Genomic DNA, 27,254 nt, shown 5'->3' on the forward strand with positions numbered 1-27,254 from the left:
GGAGCATCTGGTTGAACCTTAGTTACACATCTATTAATAAAACAAAAAGACAAACATAGACAAACAGTATCTTGACAGGAAGCAATCTACATTTCCAATATACACACATTATCAGTGTAGTCAGTTAACCAACTCTACATTGGTCAGGTAATGTGCACTAAGATATGTGACAGGTGACAGCTGGGAATCAAAACCAATTTATAAATTGTATGAATCTGAACCTGATTAATAGGGTAGTGACTTTAAAAACCATTTGACAGAAAATGAATAATGCAAATCTAATGACATGCTAGAGTAAAATACATATTACTCATATGGCAGGATTGTGAGTTTGGCCTCCCCTGATTATTCACAGGCAAGCTACAGTTGTGAATAAGCAAGTGGAATCTATGAAAAGCAACAGACTGGACTTTAAGCTAAGACTCCAAGGCCACTGGCTGACCCAGATCCTCCATGCCTCCTCCACAGAGCCTGGGCTGTCTACTCGCACCCTCCTACCTAGCATTACGCAATCTCACTGAGCGTCAGTGGGGCCGCCCCACGCAGTCCTTACACAATCTCTCCCTCCCTCTCTCTCGCCCTCAAACAACACAGCAGGAAGAGGAGGGAACACCAGAATATCTTCTATTCAATGTAACAAGGTTTCTCACAACAATAACTCTGCATGAAAAGCTTTTTGTATTATTTTGCTGCTGAAGTGACTAATGTATAATGTATGAATAGTGTTCTTTCGAGTGAACTGTTTTTTTGGGCACTACTGTAAATAGTGATGCATCCCCCCCCAGAGGATTCTGAATTTGATTTTCAATTTAAAATATACTCTATTTTCACATTCACAAAGACATTAGGCCTGAATGGACTTTTGAACATAATTATGATATTAATTTATTTTTTTTAATTGTGGAGGAAATGTATTCTCTTGACTAAGATTTTTGTAAATATGAGCAGTTTTTCAGAGTCTCTTGGACTAGAGAAGGCTTTGCTCCAGTGAGGGAGTATTGTACACCCTTGGTATGTATTTACACTGATTGTCCCTGTTCACGTTTTTTCAATATATACAAAACTTTCTTGATACAGAAATAAATACAAAAACAGACAAACTGTGTAACAGTTAAGACAACAAGATCATGTAAACATGACCTCATAATTGATATTCGTAAAAAGAAAAGTTCACTATATTTTTTTGCATAAAATAAATATGCTCTTTTTTGATGCCAATAATACGTATATATTACATATGATTTAGATTGCATAAAGAGTAAAATAATCAAATGAACAACCCCATGTGGATGGTGTGAGAATACAAACACTGAAAGAGTTTGAAGGCACTTATGCCCATTAGCTTGCAAGGTCAACCTGAAGACAAAAAAGTGCAATGCATATACAAGCTTAAACATTATGGGACAAAATGTGGTCAAATGTCAAATAAATGCCATTGAAAGATGTATAATTCTAGGCACTAGAGCGCATTTTAAGCGAAAGGTAATGGGAGGACAATCTTTGAAATGTATGTATTAAAATAATTGCATTACCAATTGTGAATTAGGAGAGGGAATTTCTATAACAGGACAACTGGAATTAAAAATACAGCCCCCCAATCCAATTTGCTATAGATCCGATACACCCTTCACCTGAAGTACCTCCTGTGTTCTAAATATTTTTAGCAGTCCTTGAAAAAGCAACAGTGTGGTGGAATCTGAGGAGCACTTCCTCTGCACAGAAGCACTGCAACCACACTCACCCACTTGAAAGTGCAGGCAGACACACATTGCACACAGTTTCAAAAAGGCCCTCTCACTCCCTGCTTCTGCCTCCAGTCAAGCACAGCAGTCAAAGATGAAAAGTTTCTGTGGAGCTTTGATTGCAGTTGCCCATCATTTCTATCTTCTTCACATACCCTCTTCATCCTCTCTACCGGTTGGAACTTCAGGGAATGAGATGGAACAGGAAGGCCAGGGAGCTACTGCAGGAGGTCAGGGAGTGCAGGGAGAGGTGGGTTGGGGATGGCACACTAGGGGGCGCCGTAGTGTCACTACACATCCACATGGGTAAGGAGTCTGGAGAGCTGTGTGTTTTTGGCAGCTCTGCCCCTAAAGGTTAAAAGTACTCCGCTCCTCCTTCGGGGTTTGGCTCTCTGTGGAGGGGAGAAAGAGTCTGTCAGTATCACAACATATGCCACTGGGCAAACTCTGGTAACCTAACAATCTCATTCAAATAAATTGTTCTTGTTGATGTTTAAGTAATTACAAGGAACACTGATAAAATAATGAGTCCCTGGTTCTGAAGAGCAATTTGAGAGAATCCTCTCATTAACACAGATGGAGACAGAGTCTACAGCCCTACTTGTCTGGCCTCAGCTTACATTTTGTGGTACTGCGGCTCTTCTTGGAGGAACTGGGCGCCGGTCCTGTTGTAGTCCACCGGGTCGGAGTGAGCCTTGTTGAGGTACTTGGTGTTCTCGTGTTCGCCCCCGTGGCTGTCACGTGCCGACCGGTCCTCGTTGTAGTCGAGGGGCGCCCCCTCCAAGCCGTCCCCCTCCATCTTCAGGAAGCCCCCGTGACCGTCCTCCAACGAGGAGTTCTCGTCGTAGAAGAGTAGGCTGCGGGAGCGGACTAAACAGACACAAACAGAGACAAATAGAGGATGTTAATCACTGCCTGGATCCTCCAAACACTGCAAAGGAACATAGAACCATTCCGTTATTGTAAGAAAATGTAAACTAACAGTAAAAAAAAAGTAGGTTTCTTTTGAAGAATGGAATGGTGTGAGCAGGGCGACCATCTTTATTCAGCAGGTGTGTGACGGTCGTGTGACTTCTCCAGGGAGAACAACTCATAACCGCTTCCTGTGCCATGCTGACTTCAGGTTTCTAAGGCAACCCAGCCCTCCCCAACCAATTCTGAGTAGCCAGTAGGTCCATGTATGATTTCCATTTTGTGGTCATCAAGCTGAATATTATAACAGAAGGATATTGTGATTTCAGCTAACATACTCGCCTGAGTCTGTTGCTTTTGAAACACTACAAGATCAGATGTAATGCCACATTGGTGTGTTATTCAACTACACAATGGTCCTTTTCACATTATGTCCGGAAATGCTGATGGGCAAGCAACATATGCCACGAAAATATGGGATATGTATGGGAAAACCAACTAAAGACTTTGTGTTCCTCATGCTGTAGATGGTAGACAAGTCTAGGTCAGGGTTTGGTCCTGGGGCAGCCATGGGTGCAGGTTTGTTTTTCATCCCCCTAGAACTAAACAGCTGTTTCAAATAACCAACTCATCATCAAGCCTTGATTATTCTAATCAGCTGTGTAGTGCTAGGGCTAAAAAAACGAAACATGCACCCCGGGTGGCCCCAGGACGGAGCGTCCTGAAACCTTGTTCTAGGTGACAGGTGAAGGGTAGGGGGACATACCCTGGCTGGCTGTGTAGACGTCAGCCGAGGGGAGGGGCGAGGAGGACTTCACAGTATGGGACAGGGAGGAGAGCTCAGGCAGACAAGGCACAATGGAGCCCAGCACCAGGAAAAAGCACAGCGCCACCACCTGGCGGGAGGGAACCAGAAACCATCAACAAACAGCACACGGTCAACATGAGCGACATGAGCACAGTGTGCTAGTGAGGTTCTGTTCTCCAGCCGAGAAGGCTTTTGCCAGTTTGAGTTCATGGGGTTGCCTCAGTGTGTTATAGAAGAGTAGGCCAGGCCACAAGCCAGTGTCCCTGTCCATTGCAGTGAGTCTTTTCACAAACAAAGCAGTCATTTTACATTTTTGACTGGCATGACTATTAGGTCCACGGAACATTAAACGCACAATATCTTAGGTCAGTGAAGAGCACAGAAAATGTGTATGGGATTTTAGCATTGTTTAAGAGAGCGATAATGGTGGGGCATGTGTGTATGAGAATAAATCGTATGCAAAGTACCATAAGACATGTTCCTGTTTGCGTGGAGGCCATCTTGCAGGATAGGGGCACTTTTCCTGTCACCAGGGCCTGGAGTTTCTGGAGCTGCTGGAGTAGAGTTCTGGAGAAAGGAGGTAGAGAATACATGTTTCAGATTGACTGATAATACAGCTGTATTCTCTTGCGGAATCTACAATACCGATCCTCCTGTGAACTTAAAACGTTCTCCAGAAGACTCTTTAATGACTGTCAGTCATGACAATCATCCAGTTGAGCTCCAGCTGTTGGGTAACACAAGGCAAGCCTCGCAATATAGTACACACGCAAACACGCACAGATGACTGACAGTGACACTTCCCAGAAATGATTTGTTAAGTCCCCCCAAAAAAATAATCCCTCTCCATCTGGCTATGTTTGTGACTGCAGAGCGAGGACGCAGTCAACTAACACGGAATCATAATTGTCTGGCTCTTCTGAGCATCCAGGACATTGAAGTTCACCTCTGAGGGAGGAAAAAAAAGATCATGTGAGGATAACACATTGAGGAAACAGAGCTGGAAATTATATAAGACGTCTGTAATTCTAGTGTGTGAACCATGCTCCCACAGTCCCTCCCTCTCCCCACAAAATGCAAGCCTTGCCCAAATAGAAAGCTATTGAAAACCACAAGCAATGCAGACGCCCACTTGGACTCTACCTCCTTCATACAGTTCTCTCTCTCTCTCTCTCTCTCTCTCTCTCTCTCTCTCTCTCTCTCTCTCTCTCTCTCTCTCTCTCTCTCTCTCTCTCTCTCTCTCTCTCTCTCTCTCCCCCTTTAGACATTAATTACTGCATTGTAGACAGGCATGAGTGTTGGGTCAGGCTGCAATAAGAAATGAAACCAGGCGAGCTTTCATATTTTCACCACGAGAGGGAGCATGTTTTCCACTATTGGTAGAAAAGACGTTTCCAATGCTAGCTTTCACATAAACCAAACACCATGAAACGATTTGCCATAACCACAATATGTGACTATAACACTGGAATAAAGTTTTAAAAAACATACAAACAGCTATACTAACTTGATATTGGTCCTTTGGGATACCCCAGATAACACAATAACAAATAGCATGCTGTTAATACTAGAGATTGAAAGAAAATACAGTATATTCTCATAAAAGAAGAGCTTCATGCAATGGTCCATTTGAATATGAAGGTGATTACAATTTTTGGGGGGGTCAAATCCTAACAGGATCATTCTCATGGAAACTCTGGAAACGGAACATTAACGTCCCATGTGAGGAATGTCCATTGCGTCATCACGTTTGAATTGAATCATGGTTGGTCAGTGCTTGTACAGTTGTTATCTATAAACCTTATTGCTCCCAAGGGACTAAAATAGACTGTGTAAATTTAAAATTTAAAAAAAACACTAGTACATCTGCATGAGTGACTCTATGACTCCTTCAACTTTTCAAGAGCTACCTTGGAACCTCCTCATGAACCAAACCTTTCCAGACGTTAGAATTTAAAGTACTGCAAGCACTTAGTATCCAGCTAACTGTGTGCGAGATGCGAGACAACAACAAAAAATGAACTTGAGTACATTAGGACAAAAGATTGCTTGTTGGTCCACCATCTTTCATTGACAGATTAGCCCGTTTTGTCCCCTCTTTACAAGCCAAGGGCAAGGCATATGCTGTTGGGACATCCGCCCCACACGTTGTTGCTAGCTGGCTCCTGTGTGTTCCCTTTGGACTGCCTGCTAGGAGCTGAGTCAGAGGGATCTGTCTTTGTAGGAGGCCTGTGGTTTCCTTCTCGGGCCTGAAATTATTATGAGGCAGATTTGAGTGTGCACTTTTTGAGATGTTTCCCTTTGTGCTGTAATTAGGGAGAGGTATATTGTCACGCTGTTACTTTGATCCAAGCAACTTTAAATGCCTATTGTAAATTAGAGGCTGGCACAGGCTGTGATGCCTTTAGAGTCTGTGTCGTCTGTGATGTATTTTATTGAGTCCAATAACTTGCATTTACACCATGGTCAACACTGTGAAAGTGTCCCCCCGCCTAATGAAGGATGTCGTAGTCACTGCTGAGTAGCAGTCAAATCACACACAGGTATCATGAATAGTAAAGGTTATTCGAGCCTTGATTGAAACTGCTGGTTCGGGGATGTGTCTAGCATCACTCAGAGCGTGCTCATACATGCACACACTCACACACATAAAGTCTGTCACTCAAAGTCATGGCTCACCTGTTGGCACTCTCCAGTGTCTCCACCTTCTTCCACAGGTCACTGTTCTCAGACGTGTAGTTCTCCACCCTGTGAGACACAAAAGTCACATCCGTACATTCAATCTGCACATAGAACAAAATAGAAGAGTGAGACAAATGCTTGCTGTGCTGGAGAATTAGGCTGTTTGACCGGCTGTCTGACCATTTGAAATACACATTCTTTATAATCACAGACAACATGGGCTATTGAAAGAAAGTGCTTGAATTTTGGATGCTAACACAACACAGTCTGTGGTCCTAGGAGGCATAGTGGTAATCCTATAGTAACCTCTGCACCTCTGTAATGTACTTAGGTCTTACATATTAACTAAACAACAACAACAATGACCATGGATGGAAAGTCAGTGATTTTCCTGGTAAGGAACAGTGGCCTTTGTTGGAGTGGATTAAGTGATTGCGTGTGACTCAGATGGCCCTGTGTGACCGCATGCTTTAATGGACAAACGCCATTGGCATTAGCTAAGGAACAATCAAACAATGAAGGAGTGGCAAAATGAAAGAAGTGGAGAACAGGAATGACGATGAGAGAGGAGGAAAAAAAAGTTGGCAGACAGGAAAGGGGAAAGTGTCCTGCTTTTACTTTTTCTCCAGGCACTCCACGTACTCCTTCTTCTTCCTGCGACTCTCCTGGGCAGATATCTAGACAGAAGGGTGAGAGAGGGATCCCAAAATCAATAACAGCTCATATGATAAAATGGAGGATATTAAAATATGAATATTGCCTGTGGAAACACTACTTTTGAGATTACAGGTATAAAATAAGTTTTGCGGTTAAAAATTGGTTTACACATTTTCTGGAAGCAAATCATACAGTTCTTTTTGACTGAATCAACATTTCACTTTCCACGATGTAAGGGTGAGTACCTTATTTTTGATTTTCCTGCGCACCCTCTTCAGTGCCTTCTCCTCGGTCTTGGTGAGGGGCAGCTTGTTGGGTACGGGGTAACCTTCAGCAATCAGGGTGCGTTTCTCCTCCTCTGTCAGCATCAGTGGCCCTGAAGTGCCCTGTAGCTTCTGTGGAGAAATAAGGACACATTTTATGAATTGGTTATGAGTTGGGGAATCTGTGGTACTGTGTGTATTATATCTGTACACCAGGGCAGCTCCTAATGAAGAGACTAGGGTGGTGGTCAGGGGTGGTCAGGGTCAGTGTGAGGATGTGGATATTAACTCCTAATATGTCCAGCAGGTGGGTTTGTCTGCAGCCCAGGTCATCGTGGGTGGCTCTGATTCTACTGACAGGAAGGGCTTGGAGCTATGCTGGGGAACCTTCACTGATAGGGAACCATCCAAAGCACAGCCCAAAGTCATCAGGAAAGGCATACCACAGATCAGTCTTGGCGAGTGGCGAGTGGGACGGCCTCAGCACTTACGTGTGGGGCGGTAAGGAGGGGTGAGGAGGATATGGCAGCGGAGGAGCGGGCCTGAAGGCGGGCTGGGCTGGAAGGGGGTATGGAGCGGGGGCTCTGGGATCCATCACTGTCACTGCCATGGCTGCTGGGAGGGGTGGGGGAGCTGCAGCTGATCATCTGTTGGGGGGGCAGAAAAAATAGGGTACCAATGGTTATGAAATGCATCACTTGCAATATGACCCATATGCTCAAAGCCTTTGTCCATCAACACCTCATGATGACATACAGTCACTGTATGGTTAGGGGACAAAAGTCTGACTTCATCTGTCGTGTGGGATCGAGCTGAAAACAGTTAATTCAACTTAAACAGTGGAAAGGAGCGGTGCAAATCCAGACCTCGTAAAACGGTCCGTTTTGCAAAGAGATCCGTAATTAAAATGGCAAATGACTTCCTGGACAGAGCCAGTTCAAACAGAGACAGCTTCATTCCAGTAAGTAAGGCAGCCAGTGCTGCTCTTATTCGCATTGCTTGATCCCATCCTCCCATCCACTTGTCAGCAGTAGCCTCTGTGTAAGTATCTGAACTGAGCTCAGACAGGGATGGAGTGAAGACAGTGATTTCTTAAGATATCTGTGCCAGGCAGAATTTACCCCAACACAGTTCCCAAACACCAGGCCAGACCCATGCCGGTATGACCCATGGATTTAGTTTGGTGTGAGTCCAGAGTACACAGGGCCCAGGTTTTATTCTGTTGTTACTGGAAATGGAGGTGAAGAATAGGAGAAAGGCAGAAGCAGAAGCGTTTGTTAAAGGCAGAAGCAGACAGAACGCAGACGTTATTGTTCAGGCTGCGCTCTGCGGAGGGAGGCAGGGCTAGACTGGACATGTGCTGCTGCTGGCTTGTGGTTATTGAATATAAGATTTATGGTCCACCAGATGGGGTTCAGTCTTATATGGAGGTATTCCTCTGCACCATAAAGGCCGTCTCTGCAACCCCTGAACCAGTAAAAGTGTCTCTTTAACCAAGCCACTTTAATCTGCAGGCTGGTGACTGAACAGGTCCAGCTGCGTCTCTACAGGTGTATCTGGTCAGTTCTAGTTTCTACTCCAGTTGAATCCCGCTGTAGCTGAGGGCAGTCCTTCCCCTTGTCTCTCTGATACACTCTTTAAAAGGATTGGGCAATCTGGTGCTCCAGACAGAAATATTGAAAATGAGAATGCCAGATAGTATATGGGCTTTTTTTTTAAAGGCATTTAGTGTAGAGAACAAAAAATATTGCCACTCTTAAGGAACGGATAGAAAATGAGATGGGAACAGAATCTTACTTAGCTGGTTAGATCAACACCAAAAAAAAAGTGCACTCAATCACCAGCACCACTGCTCTAATAATATACTTGCGGACTTGCGTCTCAGTGGGCTTTTTCTGTCTACCTTCATTAGCAATTAGATCCGAAAAATACTACATGAATGAACAGAGGCAGTCTCGTCTCGTATGTGTAGGCGAAAAATGGAAAAAGGAAAAGCAAGCAGGCTATAATTGGAAACACTTCATGTCTGAAATGAGCCATCACTAATAGTGTTTCATAGTGAAATACCTATTCGGAAAATAACACGTTATACACAAAAAAAGGAAGACTTTACAATATGTGTCACACTTACTTGCAGTAATTGCTATCCCTATCCACCCTAGCCTAGCCATTTTCACAATCGCTTTAACGATTAGGAGCATGCAGGAGAAAGAACACGCAGACCACTGTCTGGAATAGTGGTCACAGGTGGTGTGTCATCGGGAATACACTGTAGTGGGTCACCGTGACACACGCTTCATGGCAGGTTCTTCTACCCCCCCCCCCCGAAATAAATAACACACTCGTAGAAGGGCACTATGGCAGGAATCGACTGGAGGTAAACGCCTGTGACACCTGCACATGACCTTTAGGATGCGAGGTGGGTCTTTGAGCGTGTAAAAGGTCTCATAAGAAACTGAGGCATCTAAATCATTTTTAACTTCAAAATCAAACCTTTCTTAGAACAGCTGGATCCATAAGCCCTTAAGGATGTTTGAAAGTCAATGTAATCTTGCTTACTGTAATTTATTCTCACCTGAAGGGATGTTGAGGAACTGGTTGACCTCTCTGGGTTCATCTTTGATTGCAGGTGTGGGGTTGAGGTTCAACTCTTTGGAGCACTGGAGTAAGAGCAATGGTATTCAAAAAACAGCCGGGTATTTGTATAGGACAAGAGACATTCCAAGTGACAGTAAACACAGCTGAAGACTGTTACAAACTATTTATGTAACCCGAAGAGAGGGAATCCATCTCCACCAATGGTTCTTGGAAGAGATCCAACTTGGGACCATGTAGCCAGGACACTCACCATTTGGAGGCCATTCTTACAGCTGGAACTAATCGATTACCGTGCCCTAATCCTAAAAAATATTCACAGAACTTTAAATATCCTATGAATTTGAAGATGTTCAAACTAAATTTACCACTAATTTACCAAAAGAAACGGTACTGTAGTAATGTGTGCTGGGCTACAGGCCTGGTAACCAGTGATAACTGGTAATAGCTGTGCTGGGCTACAGGCCTGGTAACCAGTGATAACTGGTAATAGCTGTGTTGGGGTTCACATCTGACTACTAAGCCCCACCTCAGCCACACAAGCCATGAATTACTCCCATGGACAAGGATGCATGAGTCACAGTGCTGGTCCTGTAGGGGTGCACTGTGTGAATGGTTTATTTCCTCCACTTACAACATCGGTTTCTTTTCCTTTTAATGATCACATTTTGAACTACATTCCGTGTCAAAAATGAGATTTTAGGCTGCTGTTCCAGCAAGACACCAGACTCCAAATTCCACATTTGTAGCTGTCCTTCAAACAGCTCACGTTTTAGTCGAAGAGGAGAAAGCCAGGAGAGATCCCTATGGCTTATAAAGAGGCTTAGTCTTCCATAGCTTTTGACAAGCAGGAAAAACGCTTTCCCTAGTAACAGATTAGGATAGGTTCTAGGTGATAGTTTCTATGGCTGCAGTTTCTTACTATATCCCCCGATGAGCTCCTGTGAGGTGGTGGGGCGAGGTTGAGAGGCTGGAAGCATGAGTTCCCCATGGAGGGGACTGTAGAGGAAGGCTCTGCCCGTTGATCAGGCTCCTGCTTTACCAGGATGGCCGTCAGGTCCTGGCTGAAGGACCACATTCCTTCAAACTCTGGGGAGAAGAAAAAGAAGACTTGGTCAACGAATTTGTTGTATGTCTCAAGGGATATCATTACATAACTAGCCATTCTGTAACATACAGTACTCTACATGAAGACCGCCAGGGGCCAAGAAGCAAACCAAGAGGCCCCCCGGTGTATTTCAAAGGGACATCTTGGGATACTACTAGAGGTGAGCAAGATTGGTTGACAGATCAGTGTACATTAAAGCAGCAGGTGTGACGCACATCTACAGACTGGATCCTCTTCGTGATCCAGGGCTAACGCGAAGCAGCCGATTGTGAACGTCAATAGCGTTAAACTTAGAGGACTCTCTGCCTCCGAAATGAGTTTCCTCCTCCGTTAATAACCTCTGTGAAGATGGTAAACAGTGAGAGGCCAGTGAGTACAAAGCCCTCTCCTGAAGAGGGACCGTCCTGTAGTTTCAAAGTCAGGAGTAAAAGCACTCACAACCAGGGGTCCTCGTTAGCAGCCCGGTTTTTCCCTCATTTGTTTGCTGGCACCCCGATTGGATCGATAAAACATTACAGAGGCTTATAAAAAAGTTTGTAGGCAGGCTTTCAAGTTGTGCTCCTTAACAGAAGACAGGTTGGGGTGTGGGCGAGAATCCCATGGCGAGGAGGGGAAAGGGAGCAGTGGGAGACTGATTACCGGGAGGGTGTAAATCCCTCCCCCACTGGGGTTTTATGTCCACAGACTTTACCCCACGGGGGAAACCCAAAGTGGCGTCAAAATCTTCAATCCACTCAGCAAAGTCTACTGTATTGGCAACCTTGGGCAACATCCTAAATTGTCCACAAGGAATAGATTACATTTTTACTATGCCAAACACAATATATAATGGACTGTAAGATGAGTGAAATATTTCTTATTCAATGACAACAAAAATACTTATTTTACAGTAGTAACAACTTTCCCTGGGATTCTACATCAACATGTCATGGCTTGCAATGTTATGATGAGGCCTTCCCTTTTCTATGGGAAGATTCCATCAGTGAAGCAGCAGGATGCACTAAATGTTTGTGACCAAGGACAACACTAACGGTAACTGGCATGTCATCACAAATAATTAATGCAAACCAACAGAACATCCAGGTAATTGTATGTAGAGTATCTAGACATGACATTACATTCAGTAGCTCACATCTCAGAGGATGTCATGGCTACAGCCTGCCCATACCCATGAGGCCATGTGTCGTGGCCCTGAGGAAGCATCAGGATTGCCTTTGAAGTTTATAGGCAGGTCAGTACAGTTAGTTGGACTCCCCTCACTCAGCATCTGAGTGGATTAGGGCAGGGCCTGGGAGCTCATTAGCCAGGCTATGAGAGGGGATGGCAGTTTGATCTCCACACATTACACCTAGGCGGAGAGCAGTAAAGAAGCTAGACACACCCTTTTAACAGTCAACCTCTTTAACAATGGGCTTTTTACAGTGTTTTGGGCAAAGGGGATGGGGAATCAAATCTGCATTGGCAGCAGTGCTCTGTGGGTGCCTCTGCTCTGTCGACAGTTTGGGAACTTGACTGCTATGGAAGTGCTGTGCATCTACATGCACACTTTCATGTTGACATTCAGTGGAACGAATGTGTGTGGCCATGATCCCATATGAATCCATTTCATTAGATTCCATCCATTGTTCCATCAATCTTACTGGGGATTCCTGTATAATTTTTTGGGGGGGCCAGTGATTTAACGTTCCATGTGTGAGACTGTGGTTTTTAACACACTGTTTAGTCCAATGTTATGCTTTCAGTCTACCCTAAGCCCTAAGTAAAACTCTGTGTGACGCAACTCCCTCGGAGAGCCACGGTAGTTGCCCCCCCCCACCCCCACCAGTAGATTCCCTTTTTTTATTTTTTATTTATGGCTCTTCTTTCCCTGGCCCCAAGCACAAGGGAAATAAAGGAGAAACATTTGCAGCTTGGAGTCATTGCAAGGGCTGCAGAAGCCACATGGTGTGTGGTGTGTGTGTGTGTGTGTGTGTGTGTGTGTGTGTGTGTGTGTGTGTGTGTGTGTGTGTGTGTGTGTGTGTGTGTGTGTGTGTGTGTGTGTGTGTGTGTGTGTGTGTGTGTGTATTGGCTGACTGCCTGGAATCCCTGACTTGCTTCCTTGATTCCTCCAGGGTGGGCAGGGCTTGGCTGGGAGTGTACTATGTGAGCTCGGCTCCTTGGATGGGTTCTCTGTGCGGCACGGGAGCGTCGGGAGATAGGGCAGGAGCGGAGAGCGCGGATACAGATCTGATACAGCTATTCTAGTGACGTAGGACTTACACTACTATCAAACTAAAGACCTTGTACCCCTAGCAGCCCTGTTGGTGGAGCTCTTCTTTTTGTCCCGAATTGCAGGTCCCATATTTAGTCAAAGCATTGTGCTGTAGATGTATCGTTTCTTGTTTACTTTGGTCAAAGCATCAATAAATTGCCAATTAGCTTCAGCATAATAAGGTGTGTGTGAGTGGGGGGGTTCTGGGAAGAAGATAACCTATGATGAACAAGATCAAAGAAGAAGAACCAAAAAGAATGCTTTTCATACCTGCTTCCTCGTCTATTTTGATGGACATGGAGGGGCTCTGGGGGGCCGAGTCTCCGCTCAAGGAGTAGCTGTGTTCTTGCTGGATGTCAGGGTTGGGTGGGTCCATCTCCATGTCCAACAGTGGGTTCCTGTCGGCCAGGAGGTGGTCATCAAAGAAGCTGCTGAACAGCTCGTTGGAGAAGTCCTCCATCTGCTCCGAGAAGTGCTGCAAAACAAAATCACCAACAAAACATTCCTCACATCAGACCGCCTTTAATCAGAAAATAATGTAATCGAATCCCATACCAAAATATACAATATGTAGACCTGCTCTTGGAAGTATGAGTCATACAATTTCACACATGGAGTCCTTGGGTTCTATCTATTAGGCCACCAGTGCATGGTTCAGTTTTTTCCACTACTTTAGTTTAGCTAGCAGACAGTGAGTCATTGCTGGTGTGCAAGAATCAGAACAGCTCTATTAAAATCCCCAGGGACACAGTCTGGTCCTCCGGCTGTAGTGTTCCAGATCACCCCTGTATTCCACATTACAGACCAGTTCACATTTACTTCCTCTACACTCCACCTCCTCTCAAACCAGCTATGCCTAATGAATCCCAACAACACATACCACTAATTGCATGTCATTCACAATGACCAACATGACTAGCTGTAATTAAAAACAGCCCAACATGCTCCGTTCGTTTTCCCAGATGTGTAACAGCTATGCTCTCAAGATTTTATTTCACCCATGATGATATGCAGAGGGGAAATACAATCAATGGAGTTTATAATAGCTAGAGCTGTAACAAAATTAATTTGTCCAAAAGTAAAGTAATGTGAAGAACGTTGATTATTTCAGGCCCATTATCTGATAAAAAAAACTTCTTTTTTTTACTTACAACTCAGAAATAATAAAAAACTAAAAAACAAAGATGGTAGCAGCACTGTGGGGTCAATAGAACGACTGTATTAGTCAACCCAGAGCCTGAAGGGCTTTGTGATTTGCAATGAAGGACATCCTGATCACAGACATGTCGAGACATGTTGAATCACCCTGCAAATAAGAACACTTGTGGACATTTGTGTCATTCGAACATATCTACATCTCTAATGACATCAATTGCACATGATCTCTTGCTTCTGGTTATGCCTTTGAAGGTAGGTTGACATGAATCACAGAGAATAGAATTCCAGAGGCACCATCACTCCATCCCTTACCAAAGTTGTTTGCGAGTTGTATATCCTTACAAGTATGAGACACGTGCAACTATTCACAGTACAGCAACCTGTGGGGCAGTTTGTTTGCTGTACAGGGGAGTGTCTGAGGTGTGAACCTGTAACCCAGGCCTGAGAGCTGAACAGCTGTCAAACAGAACGCAATGTACGCTGCCCACAGCACCAAAGACATCCCTCGTTCACCATGTGCTAGGCCCTCTCACACGCCTCAACATTGTGAATTCGGTGGCAGGAAAACCAACACAGATCAAGCCAAACTGTGTGTCCCCACGGAAGGCTGTATCATCATACAGACAAAATATCTGCATTTGCTGAAATATATTTTAGGCCTAAACAGATGAGATGATCTTGCTAGTGGAGGTGAATCAATTCCAATCAGTACGACACATTCACTCTACTTGTCATGTTCTCATGATAAGGATTTGGATAAAGTGCAAGGGAGTGTATGGAAGGCTCACTCACTCACAACCTTAGTTTGCTCCTACATTATCTATGTACACAAAACTTAACCGGATATCAAACACCATTAAATAGAGCTGATGTGGGTTCGAGAGCAGTGTATGCTTAAAGAAAGGCACACTGGCAATACTAGATGATCCGGCTTATTTACCAGTGCAGCACCATTGCCGTCAGCAGGCACACTAGCCACTATGGCCGAGTGCGCAACAGGATAAACAGTCCCACCCAGACCCTTTCATCTACAGCAGGAGGTTCCTGTTGTGCCCCGTGAGCAGCGGATGTGCCCAAGATAATCCAGACTGACCTTGGTGTTTCTATGTTTCACTGTCAAGCCAAGAATAAAGGTGGACATTATGGTGGTTGGAAAAGACAAACACAAATCACAATGTGTATATTACACAGATAAGTGGTTGGTTTTTGAAGGCAGCAAGCTGTAGCCTCAGTCGGGTTGGAACACTTCCAGAATTGAGCAAATTTGAAAAATTTGGTATGGGTAGTTAGCTCCTTTGAAAACGAACAAGCCGTTTTAAAAACAAACAAATGGAAAACGATTTAATAAAGTCAACACAATACAACTCCCTCGCATGCCCCCGTGCTAGAGGTTCCTGGTACTCTGGTTCAGTCTGTGATGGTGATGATGATGCAACCGTTGCTGATGCAAGCCCTCAAAAGTTTCACATATGGCCTTCTGCTCTGCACCCCATAGACCAAGATGTGGAATTTCAGAGGCAGACAGAGGGGTCTTTTCTCCCTCGTGGCACTTAAATTGTCTTTTAAAGAGACCCAATTACTGAATTTGGGTCATATTTGGGATGGAGTAAAAGTAACATGACTTTAAAAAAAAAATGTTTTAACTATGATGATTGTTTGCACATGAACCCACTAGAAATGTAAGCAGGAAAGCCTAAAAGATCACAGTTTTTTGGGAGTTGTCCCTCATCTGAAAATGTCTCTAGATTGCTACGTATGTTGTGGCTAGAGCACCAGCCAGCAGGCTTTGAAGTACACCCAGTCATACCAGGACGGTACTTGCATGCAAAATGACTGAGGGAATATTTTGATTCTCAGCTTAGAATGAGACAGAGAAAGCTGGCTTTTTGAACAGGGAACAGGTAATGAGAATTCATTATAGTTTTGGCACTCAAGTTCTTCTCTCGTCTGTCATTTTAGTGGTCATGATGGCAGACAATAATTACAGAGGTCTCTCAGAATGGGATGGGAAGAGAAACACACCTTGAGGGAAACACATCTTCCCTGTCTGGGGTGGGGAAAAGACCCTTTATGCTGCCCCAGATGTTCCCTCAGCCCTCGCCGGCCCATCTCTCCAGCTGGGGCAGCTGGTACAGGTCTGGACAGACAGGAAGCCCCATAGAGGGGGAAGGGCTGCTGGGTGGTACTCTTTCTGGAAGCCCTCTCATTAAAACTCTCTGCGGCTGAGAGAGAGAAAGATAGACCACTACGCTATGGGGAACCGAAGAGGTTAAAATGCTCCAGAGCAACTCGACTCCCTACTCTACATCGATGCTTGAGCAATAAGGCTCCGGAGCATTGTCTGTGCAGATACCTTGCAGCCCGTCTAAACGCTTTGCCCTTTAAAAGCAAACTATGATAATAGATGCCAAATATGTTAGCGCCCACTGCAGTTATGGATTTGGAAACCAAATAGTATATTTTTAGAAACCACGAGCACAGGGATAAATGTACAGAATTCTTGGGAGTATTGTACCCACTGTGATTGGAAACAAGGAAAGTGTTTTGTTTGGCTTGTTCAGAAGGGGTGGAATGTTACCATATCTATCTGCAATATTCTAGACATTCTACCACACAATAAATAAGCCCTCTAAGCCTACCCTCTTGTCATTGACGTGGTGCTAGTATTTCTAGCGAGGCATAATCATATTAAGTACTGCACTCTCTCCTGGCACACAGTATCACATTTGGTGAAAAGAAAGCATAAATAAATGTCTCAGCAGTAGACATGGTAAACGCTGCACTGAAGTCAAGCAGCGCATAGTAATACCAATGTGCTTCTCGCATTCCTTCTGGTGACACAACAACTGTCAGCTCTGCGACCAATCAGAGTGAAGCATGCAAATTAGCCAGGCACTTGCAGAAGGAAAACTGGAGTGCAAGGTTCGCGTGGAGCAGCTCAGCAGCAGGAGAAAATGTGTGTTTGTAAAAGGAAAAATAAATCGGCCAATAAAAGTTTGGGCCTTGGACCCAAGCCAAGAAAGCTGCTAGACTCTCAGATCTGCAGGAATGACTGTTGTGCAGTTCAAATGTGGCTGTTCTGTGGAGATTTACCCTTGTTGCTGTGAGAAGATATAGAATAGAAGCAGCAGTTAGTACAGTTTGTTATTTTAAGAACAAATTATTACTTGGGAAATTGTGCTTAAGGGTGAAGTTAAAAACTGAAAATCAGCAGACAAGATAAGCCCAATATGACTGTCACGATCTGGACTCTGTTAAGTTTGACATACAGGAAGACTATCTAGAGGACCCACGCTACATCAGTACAAGAGAGGAGGGAAATTCCAAGCGAAAAGCATGTGCATTCCAATCAGCTGTGATCCATAAGGTTTTGACAGCTTGACCTAATCTGACCTCCCATTGAAAACCTCTTAAATTGCGTGCAAACATTAGGACTTGAGACTGCTGCATCCAAATGTTCCCATCTGCAACTTTAAGGGCCAGGTCACACGTCGCCACTTGTCACATTGCCACTGGCACCCAAATTAGACCAGGTGCTACAAGATGAGCCTGATATGCATCTGATGCGTTACCATTTACAATTGTTATGCGTAATGCTCAAGTGGGCACTCTACATCCCCTGATTCTCATCTTCCACCTGCTGTTTTGAGGAAGACATTTGGAAGTAGCGCTTCCGTTTACATCAGCATTACACTGATGTCCAACAAAATGACATATGCGTAATCCACACAATTGACCTACTGCTTGACATACTGCACTATGCATGTGATCACTGGTATTCCCAAAGCTCTCAAATCAACCAGACTTGACACTCGCTGACTGATGCTCCTCAATGAGTCCAACATTTCATTTATTCATCTACTGTTGAGGTTGAGGCAGCAGTCAGCAGTCCCATGGCCTGAATTTCCCTCTGCATGAGCAGCGGGTGAGCACCCTAAAGTATAGAGTAGACCCATGAGCTCCCATCCCCCACTTTTCCTGAGTGGAAAGGCCTGGTTTCTTAATTCCAGTGCAGATGCTTTCTTTAGCAAGCAGAGGGGTTTGAAAACCACAACCACTGGAGACAGGCTTCTGTGTGTCACTCTGACTGGTTTCCTGACCTTTAAGGGACTGTTTGGATCCATTTAGAGTCTGTGATAGATTAGAGGAAGCCCAGAAAATATTATTGTTGAGTGGGGGGACTACAAGTGGACTACAAAACTAAAGTCACTTTAATCACTTCTCAATACAATTTCTCACTGCCTGTTGCACTTCCTGTGCCTAATAAATTACCTTAGCGCATTTAATTGACTAAAGTGTGAACTTCAAGTACTATCTTCTTAAATAATCAAAATGACCATTGGACGCTTTGAAAGAATCTACAGCCTTGCTCCAGCAAACATTAACACCAGTCCACAATGTTGACTCGGTCTCAGAGAACCAGCGAGGCAAGGTATGAATGAACTGTGGTCAAAATGGGTCAGGGAACAGGAATCCAACTGTTATACTTGAATCCAATTCATATCAGCATGACAGCCATTCAAATGTGATAACAACCCTGTTTAGTCTTATCCTTCCAATCATAAGTCATAAACAGATAATTAGCCAGATAGCTAATTGACTTCGTTTGGTTACTAATATGGAATGTGGATTTTCAGACAGGTTTTTGTCTGACGTGTACAGCCAGTCCTACTGCTCCAATAGAGATGTGTAGGTGATTATGACAGAAAGACTTGCCTAGAACTGTCCCTGCTATGTCTCCTGCCAGCCTCTCCCTGAAATCTATCCCTGAGAGCTCCATCCTAACAATGTGTTCCAGATTAAGTCTGGTTTCTTCTGTTCTGCCGTTTCATTTTCAGAGCTGGTTGCCAGAGACTACAACAGAGGACTGATTTACAGACTGAGAAAACTGCCCACCAGCCTTTTATACAAAATAAAATAAGATTAAATAGACATTCCTACTTGTCTCTGGATACTCGATACGCGAACTCACAGTTTCATTTAGTACCATAGTCGAAAACCACAAGGCTAACGTTAAAAGGTGACCTAAAATTTCAACCACTGTGAAAATAACCTGCAACAGACTCTTTGTAAGCTTGGAGGATGGGTGGGTACTTCAACTACAATGGGCATTATCCTCTTATTAGAAAGATGATAAACAAAGTGATACCTTCAAAGGTGTGATGAGAAGGAAATGGGTGAAGGAAGTACTCATGTAGAAATAAAATAAAGTACATGAGAACTGCCCTGAAAATAGACAATAGGCTCACCAGAACTTGGTCCAGTTCAAAATTTGTGGAAGCTCTATTACTCAGATCTCTAAATCAATATACTATCTCGGAAAGGCCCATAATACAGCTGGAGGCTCCATTGTGGCTCCATCATGCAATCTATTTCAAATGTATATTGATAGAGAACACATCATTTCTAGTTCTTAAGATCTTCTAAAATCCACATTTTCTTCTTCTAAGAGAAATTAGACAAAAATTTAAAATAAAAAAAATTAAAAAGTATGACTTGCATTTTTAACAATTCAGTGAGGACAAAATAAGAGACACGCAACATCACCAAAGATAAAACACTGACTGGTTTGACACTGTATGCTTTCTAAATTGATCATAGCCTGCAACTACCACAGGTTAGAGCTTCTTCCTATGGTGTGCCTGAAAGGTATCACCACGCCTTTGATATTCACCTCACAGACGAAGTTGAAGGACTGATAATAGCACCTCGAATGCGTAATCTTTCTCATGACATCTTAGCGTCGTAGTTTGTCACGTTTCTCTTTATTGAGCCTTCCATAACAGATCTGTATATACAGTGTCTTCAGAAAGTATTCACACCCCTTGGCTTTTTCAAAGTGGGATTTAAATGGATTTAATTGTCTTTTTTTTGCCAACGATCTACGCAATGTCTCTGCAATGTCACTGCCATGTCAAAGTGGAAGAAAAATTCACAAAACAAATCATGGAAAATAAAATCTGTATATATTTTGATTAGATAAGTATTCAACCCCTTGAGTCAATACATGTTATAATCATCTTTGGCAGCGATTACAACTGTCTGTCTTTCTGAGTAAGTCGCTATGAGCTTTGCAAACCTGGATTGTACAATATTTGCCCGTTATTCTCATATATTTTGTTCAAGCTCCGTGAAGTTGGTTGTGATCATTGCCAGACAGCCATTTTCAAGTCTACCTCACCTCACACCGAATCAAGCTATAGAGGTAGAATCACTTTATTGACCACTTGAAAGTGGAAGTTTGTAGCTGGGGTTTATGCTCCTCAGCAGAGAACACATGTAGCAGAAAGTAGAAGTGACTGTGAAGAACTAAGACCCAATGGCATGCCCTTTTTGGTAGACTGGTTTTCTGTCTGGCTTCTTTTGCAGGCATGCATGAATTTTCAAAATATTACATCACTTTGTCATAGCCATCCATTTTGGACTGGCTCCAAACACAGCAGTAGGAAGCTCCGAGCAATGAGTCCCTGTAGGAACCTATTGGGAAGGAATGCAGCTAGCCGATCCCATTACCCCCTCCCTCTGCCAAAAACTCCTTTCCACCCCCACTCTACATTAGTGTGTCTCGACTGCAAGGCCCCGACTTGCTGGAGTTCTTTGGCATGCCCAGTCACGCTCCATCGTCTGTGAGCAGAACTAGCCGCTGGCTTGTGTGGGACGCAGGTGTGTTGGCCAGTCACCTGCCGGCTGGGATCACCCCTCTTCCACACAGACACACACTTGCAATAACGACACTTGTGGGTGCAGTTCTATTCTATGCATCCACCCAAGTGAATATTTCACTTCTGTCGTCAACTACAGTATGCTACTGACCTTTAATCCGATAGGAATTGCTCTTATCATTCAAGTAAAGTGGGATTGACTAGACCAGCCAAATATGAAGACAACCTGCAAACTCATTACAGTCTGTAATCCATGCAAAAGGAATGAACACCCTGTGACACATTTCTGAAAGTCGTATCATAAGAATATGCTAATCTCCACACCATAGGTATCCTAGGTAATGTGGCCACACTTTCTGATCTTATAAGCTACACAATAGCCTGCAGCTTATCTGATTTACCCACCCTTGCAATTACCTAAAATGTAGGGTGTTTAAGTGCTTGGCAAGAGGGTCATCAAAGGCAGCATCCGAAAACCCCAAGGTAGCCATGAAATTCTAACTCCAAGCTATAAAAAAAAAAATAGCACACAGAAACCTAAACAGTAGAAATCCTTAAATGACCCACCTATATTTAAACCCCCATAATAGCTGGTAAAACAAACACTGCCTATTACCTGCCTCTCCCCACCCTTCCCCCCATTGCTGTCAGTGTGTAATTTTGTTGTAATTTTTTAAAAGACGTCAAAGGGTTCTTTCACTGAAGAGGGCCAGCCTCAACGCTTCTGCCTACAGAGGGGCTTCAACAGAGGGCTGTGCAGGGGGAAGCAGCGGCAGACAGGTGAGGGGTGCACCCTGCACACACACACAGGCCCTCATTCACTCTCACACAGCACTGAGAGGGCAGTCAGTTGCTAGAATCTGATCTTATTCACACTAAAGACAGACTGGTCCTCTCCTCCCTGTCTCTGTCCCCTAGAAAGCTCCCAGCCACAATCAAGCCATTGAGGGCCAGGGGCCAGGCTTGATACATACCCTCACAGCTGGGAGAATGTGGAGGGACATCTGAGTCTATTATAAGTCTATCAAATCCCCATTGAGAACACAATCATCCTTGTCCCAAGTGCATGACTAGTTGAGCTGATGTGCAGATTCAGTGTGAATACCATTATGTCACATGATTTCCCATTCATATGTGTGAAGCATCCCCAGTTAAACCTCTGTATGTCCTATGGGTGTTCGAATTAGATGAAACATTGACCCATCGGGGAGTAGTTAAAGATACAAACCACCACCACTCTCTCCTCAGAAGAATGAGTCATCATGGAACATACAAAGCCTAATGGGATCCTTTCCAGATTGCTCACCATTTCTCCAATAGCCCATTGGCTGGTCCAATTTTCCACCACCTACTAACAATTATGTACTCCATCTCTTTGTGGTGGGGTTGTTTAGTCTTGGTACAGTTTGTCATTTTCCAGTGACATTTACTCTTGATCCCTGTGTGATGTGCTGAATATTTAACTTAACTAATACATGAGGAATATCCTCTTCAATTGGATCAGAGTCATTTATCGAGGGCCATCATAAAAGTGTGATAGTTTTCACATCTGTCACAACAGTCTTTACAAATGCACTGAAGCCGGATGCATGAGCAGGATCAACTCCACCTTAACACGCCCACTTTAGATCCGGCACGATTGTGAAAGAGAATTTTCTGAAATGCACAGCTGGGTAAATTAAACAGCAGTAGCTTACATGCCGGCTGTTTATCTTTCGTAATCGTTTCAGACACGCATGTGACGAACCCAACACCTTTCTCTGACGTGCATTGGATATTTGCAGTGTAGACTATCAGCTTAATTCCTGCATAAATCAGGTTATTACAGAGTAATTAACACGTCTATCACAATCGAGACAGAGGAACACTGCTGACACTGTGGAAACTGAAGCATTAATCGCATAGGCTATAGGCATACAGCCGAATAATATATCAAACATCCGGAGAATCAAAGCGAATCACGATTTATGCTGCATTACAGTTTGTCAATCACTGTGTGCGTAAAGATAAGTGTTGATAATATGTAGAATAGAAAAATTAACATCTGCACATACCACATTGTTGAGAAAATCCCCTTCATTCAAATCCTCAAGGTCCAACAGGTTGGCACTGGGGAAAAGTTTATCCGGGGCGAAATTGTCCAGAATGGTGTCCATAAGTGCAATTGCTATAATTAAACTCTATGATAAAATATATTTTCAAAAAAGCAATAAAAGGTAAATAGTTTCAAATGTTAAGAAGCGATGACAGCAGCTATTTTAGGCTGCTCTGTTCTGAAATATCTCTTATACAACTATAATGTTGTTATGCATCCCGCGACTCAATAGCGTGTAGTGCTTATTAAGATACTATTTTAGATTTTATATGCGTTGTTATGATGCGAGGTGTCCTCTAGTTCATTCAAATCAGCGACATCCAGCTGCGCTCTGTCTCTAAGGAACGAATCACTTGATTAATATTCATGATGGTACCGCCTCACTTTCGCTGCACACATCCCCCGCCTCTTTATATTTTATTTTTTAAAGAAGCAGTAGCTTCGGTATTCTCTGACTCTCCTTATAGCTTTGGGGTATTTTGAGTGGCATGTAGAAAGTGCAGATCTCCAATGAAAAAACATCAGGTATATCTCTGTGAAGGTCCTCTCAAAGTATTAGTATGCAGTTCTAACACATGTATGACAACTATTTATTTAATGAGGTGAGTTGACTGAAAACACATTCTCATTTACAGCAACAACCTGGGGAAGAGTTACAGGGATGAATGAACCCATTGGAAACCAGGGATGGTTATGTGTCCATGATGGTATGAGGGCTGGGAATTTAGCCAGGACACCGGGGTTAACACCTCTACTCTCACAATAAGTGCCATGGAATCTTTAGTGACTACTGAGAGTCAGGACAGCTGTTTAACGTCCCACCCGAAAGACTGCACCCTACACAGAACAACATCTCAAATCACTGCCCTTGGGATATTGTTTTTTAGACCAGAAGAAAGAGTGCCTCCTACTGGCCCTCCAACACCACTTCCAGCAGCATCTGGTCTCCCAACCAGGGATCAACCATGACCACTCCTGCTTAGCTTTGGAGGAAAGCCAACATTGGGATGCAGGGTGGTATGCTGCTGGATAAAAGATGCTAAGAGACTGATCAAAATGTACAGAATGGTTAACTGGAGGAAAATAATTTTGGATTAGGCCTAGTCCAAAAAATATTTTGCACTGACTAGCCTATAGTCTATGTTCTGTTCAGTTTGTGGAGAACGCAAAGGTGAGGAGGACCAGAGGTCAACTTTGATAGCTTGCTACTACTATAATTTAATTGATTAAAAACTAAATATTTCTTGCCCGTGATGTGTTTATCTGAGTTATTGACCTCACAATAAGCCAGAATCGAGTAACTTACATTGTTGTGCTGAAACTTGAAGCAGCAGCCTCGGCACAATCAATCCGAAATGGACAGCTCATGGTGCTGAAAGTAGACACATTTGAGTATGCATAATTAATTTCAACCATCCTCATTTAATTAGACTTTACTAACAACAAGAGGTATTTGTGTTGGAGCCTATTTCTTTCTATTTAAGAAATTAGGTAAGCCTACCTGTTTGACAGACAAAATTAAGTTTTAAGTTCCTCGGCGTACACATCACAGACAAACTGAATTGCTCCACCCACACACACAGCGTTGTGAAGAAAGCACAGCAGCGCCTCTTCAACCTCAGGAGGCTGAAGAAATTCGGCTTGTCACCAAAAGCACCCACAAACTTCTACAGATGCACAATCGAGAGCATCCTGTCGGGCTGTATCACCGCCTGGTACGGCAACTGCTCCGCCCACAACCGTAAGGCTCTCCAGAGGGTAGTGAGGTTTGCACAACGCATCACCGGGGGCAAACTACCTGCCCTCCAGGACACCTACACCACCCAATGTCACAGGAAGGCCATAAAGATCCTCAAGGACAACAACCACCCGAGCCACTGCATGTTCACCCCTCTATCATCCAGAAGGCGAGGTCAGTACAGGTGCATCAAAGCAGGGACCAAGAGACTGAAAAACTGCTTCTATCTCAAGGCCATCAGACTGTTAAACAGCCACCAATAACATTGAGTGGCTGCTGCCAACATACTGACTCAACTCCAGCCACTTTAATAATGGGAATTGATGTAAAAAAACATCACTAGCCACTTTAAACAATGCTACTTAATATAATGTTTACATACCCTACATTACTCATCTCATATGTATATGTATATACTGTACTCTATATCATCTACTGCATCTTGCCATCTTTATGTAATACATGTATAACTAGCCACTTTAAACTATGCCACTTTATGTTTATATACCCTACATTACTCATCTCATATGTATATATTGTACTCTATACCATCTACTGCATCTTGCCTATGCCGTTCTGTACCATCACTCATTCATATATCTTTATGTACATATTATTTATCCCTTTACACTTGTGTGTATAAGGTAGTAGTTGTGGAATTATTAGGTTAGATTACTCGTTGGTTATTACTGCATTGTCAGAACTAGAAGCACAAGCATTTCGCTACAATCACATTAACATCTGCTAACCATGTGTATGTGACAAATAAAATTGGATTTGATTTGATTTGATTTGATATCCATAGATTTGTTGGTCAACAGGGTGGCAGGTAACCTAGTGGTTAGAGTGTTGGACTTGTAACTGAAAGGTTGCAAGATCAAATCCCCAAGCTGACAAGGTAAAAATCTGTTGTTCTGCCCCTGAACAAGGCAGTTAACCCACTGTTTCTAGGCTGTCATTGAAAAAAATAATTTGTTCTTTAACTGACTTGCCTAGTTAAATAAAGGTAAAAAATCATGATTCCTCCACCCACCATGTACTCTTTAAATAGCCTACCTCCATATCAGTGAAGGGCTGTTAAGTTAAAACCAAGACTTGAATTGAGGGTGTATGGCATTTTTTTGTACCAAATTTTGTGATTACGATCTTGACTCATCGCTGCGGGCTTGGGAGAGGTGAAGGTCAAGCCACGCTTCCTTCGATACATTACCCGCCAAACCGCGCTTCTTAACACCCATTTGCTTAAGCAGCTGCACCAATGTGTCGGAGGAAACACTGTTCAGCTGACGACCGAAGTCAGCCTGCAGGCGCCCGGCCCGCCACAAGGAGTCGCTAGAGCTCGATGAACCAAGTAAAACCCCATGGCCAAACCTTCCTGACGCTGGGCCAATTGTGCTCTGCCCTATGGGACTCCCGGTCACAGCCGGTTGTGACACAGCCTGGGATCGAACCCCAGGCTGTAGTTAAGCCGCACCACTGTGATGCAGTACCTTAGACCACTGCAATGCTTTTACAATAAAGGGGCTCTTTCCACCCCTACTCTTGTCAACGGTGGTCTGTGTACCCACAACCTTCTGGCCCGCAGCCCTGATGCCTGTCCAAGAAGTCAGGGCAAAAGAAGACATGTTCTCTGCTATCTGCTTTGTTTTAATTATTATTTGGGGTGTAGATGTAACGGATGTGAAACGGCTAGCTAGTTAGCAGTGGTGCACGCTAAATAGTATTGAAGTAGTAGTTCCCCTTGCTCTGCAAGGGCCGCGGCTTTTGTGGAGCGATAGGTAACGATGCTTCGTGGGTGACTGTTGTTGATGTGTGCAGAGGGTCCCTGGTTCGCGCCCGGGTATGGGCGAGGGGACAGTCTAAAGTTATACTGTTACATAGAGTACCATGAGGCAAAATACCGATGAAACCTAGCAGTCAAACAAGGAAATGGTTCCAATTGTTTTTCCACCATTCATTTTCCCATAGGGGATTTTAGAAACACTTAAAACAAGAGCTGTGTTTCGTGTAGGCTCACCCTGGTGTGACATTTTGATAACCTTGTAAATCTCTCAAGGACAAGGTGACTTTTATCAACATATTTGCCTGTATGTACCCCCCAAAAAAATGAAATGCTAATTAGCTGCTAATGTGGCTATCATAAAGAACTACAAATGCCATGATGATCTAGACGAGATGGCCGAATCGAGGCAAAGGTAAGAATCTCTGGATGAACTATCTAATATTAGCTAAATTTAGTAATGAATACATTGCCTATATTTCTTTCAATATTTCAACAATTCTGTGAACTGTCTTGTGCAAGTTTCAAATGGACAAAAAACCTGTTAGCAAAGGCGTTAGCTAGAGATTATGTGCAGGAGCTTTCAGGGATTTGTAGCTTTGCATGATGTCTACTTTGTCTATTTTCAAATCTGAGAGTAAATAGAAACAAATATATTGATAAAAACTCACCTTGTCCGAGAGAGATTTACATGGTTATCGAAATGTCACACAAGAGTAAGCCCACATGAAACACAGCCCTTATTTGAAGCATTTTGAAAATTCCCCATGGGAAAATGATTGGTAAAAAAACATTTGGATGGT

At 43.6% G+C, this 27,254-nt stretch overlaps 1 protein-coding gene across 1 annotated transcript; it reads right to left on the reverse strand.

Annotated features, from left to right (window-relative positions):
• Positions 1 to 781: 781 nt before the first annotated feature.
• Positions 782 to 23,275, reverse strand: LOC112232258 (cyclic AMP-responsive element-binding protein 3-like protein 1). The gene is made up of 12 exons (XM_042330824.1): positions 22,893 to 23,275; positions 13,289 to 13,493; positions 10,582 to 10,748; positions 9,624 to 9,724; positions 7,556 to 7,697; positions 7,047 to 7,196; positions 6,763 to 6,821; positions 6,142 to 6,210; positions 3,930 to 4,029; positions 3,421 to 3,550; positions 2,363 to 2,612; positions 782 to 2,134 (listed from the first exon to the last, which is right to left on the reverse strand). Exons 1-12 carry the CDS (start codon positions 22,992 to 22,994, stop codon positions 2,098 to 2,100), a joined length of 1,512 nt encoding a protein of 503 aa, XP_042186758.1. The 5' UTR covers positions 22,995 to 23,275; the 3' UTR covers positions 782 to 2,097.
• Between the last annotated feature and the right edge of the window lie 3,979 nt (positions 23,276 to 27,254).

This window comes from Oncorhynchus tshawytscha, linkage group LG12, assembly GCF_018296145.1.
Source record: "Oncorhynchus tshawytscha isolate Ot180627B linkage group LG12, Otsh_v2.0, whole genome shotgun sequence".
In the NCBI taxonomy this organism is placed as follows: domain Eukaryota; kingdom Metazoa; phylum Chordata; class Actinopteri; order Salmoniformes; family Salmonidae; genus Oncorhynchus; species Oncorhynchus tshawytscha.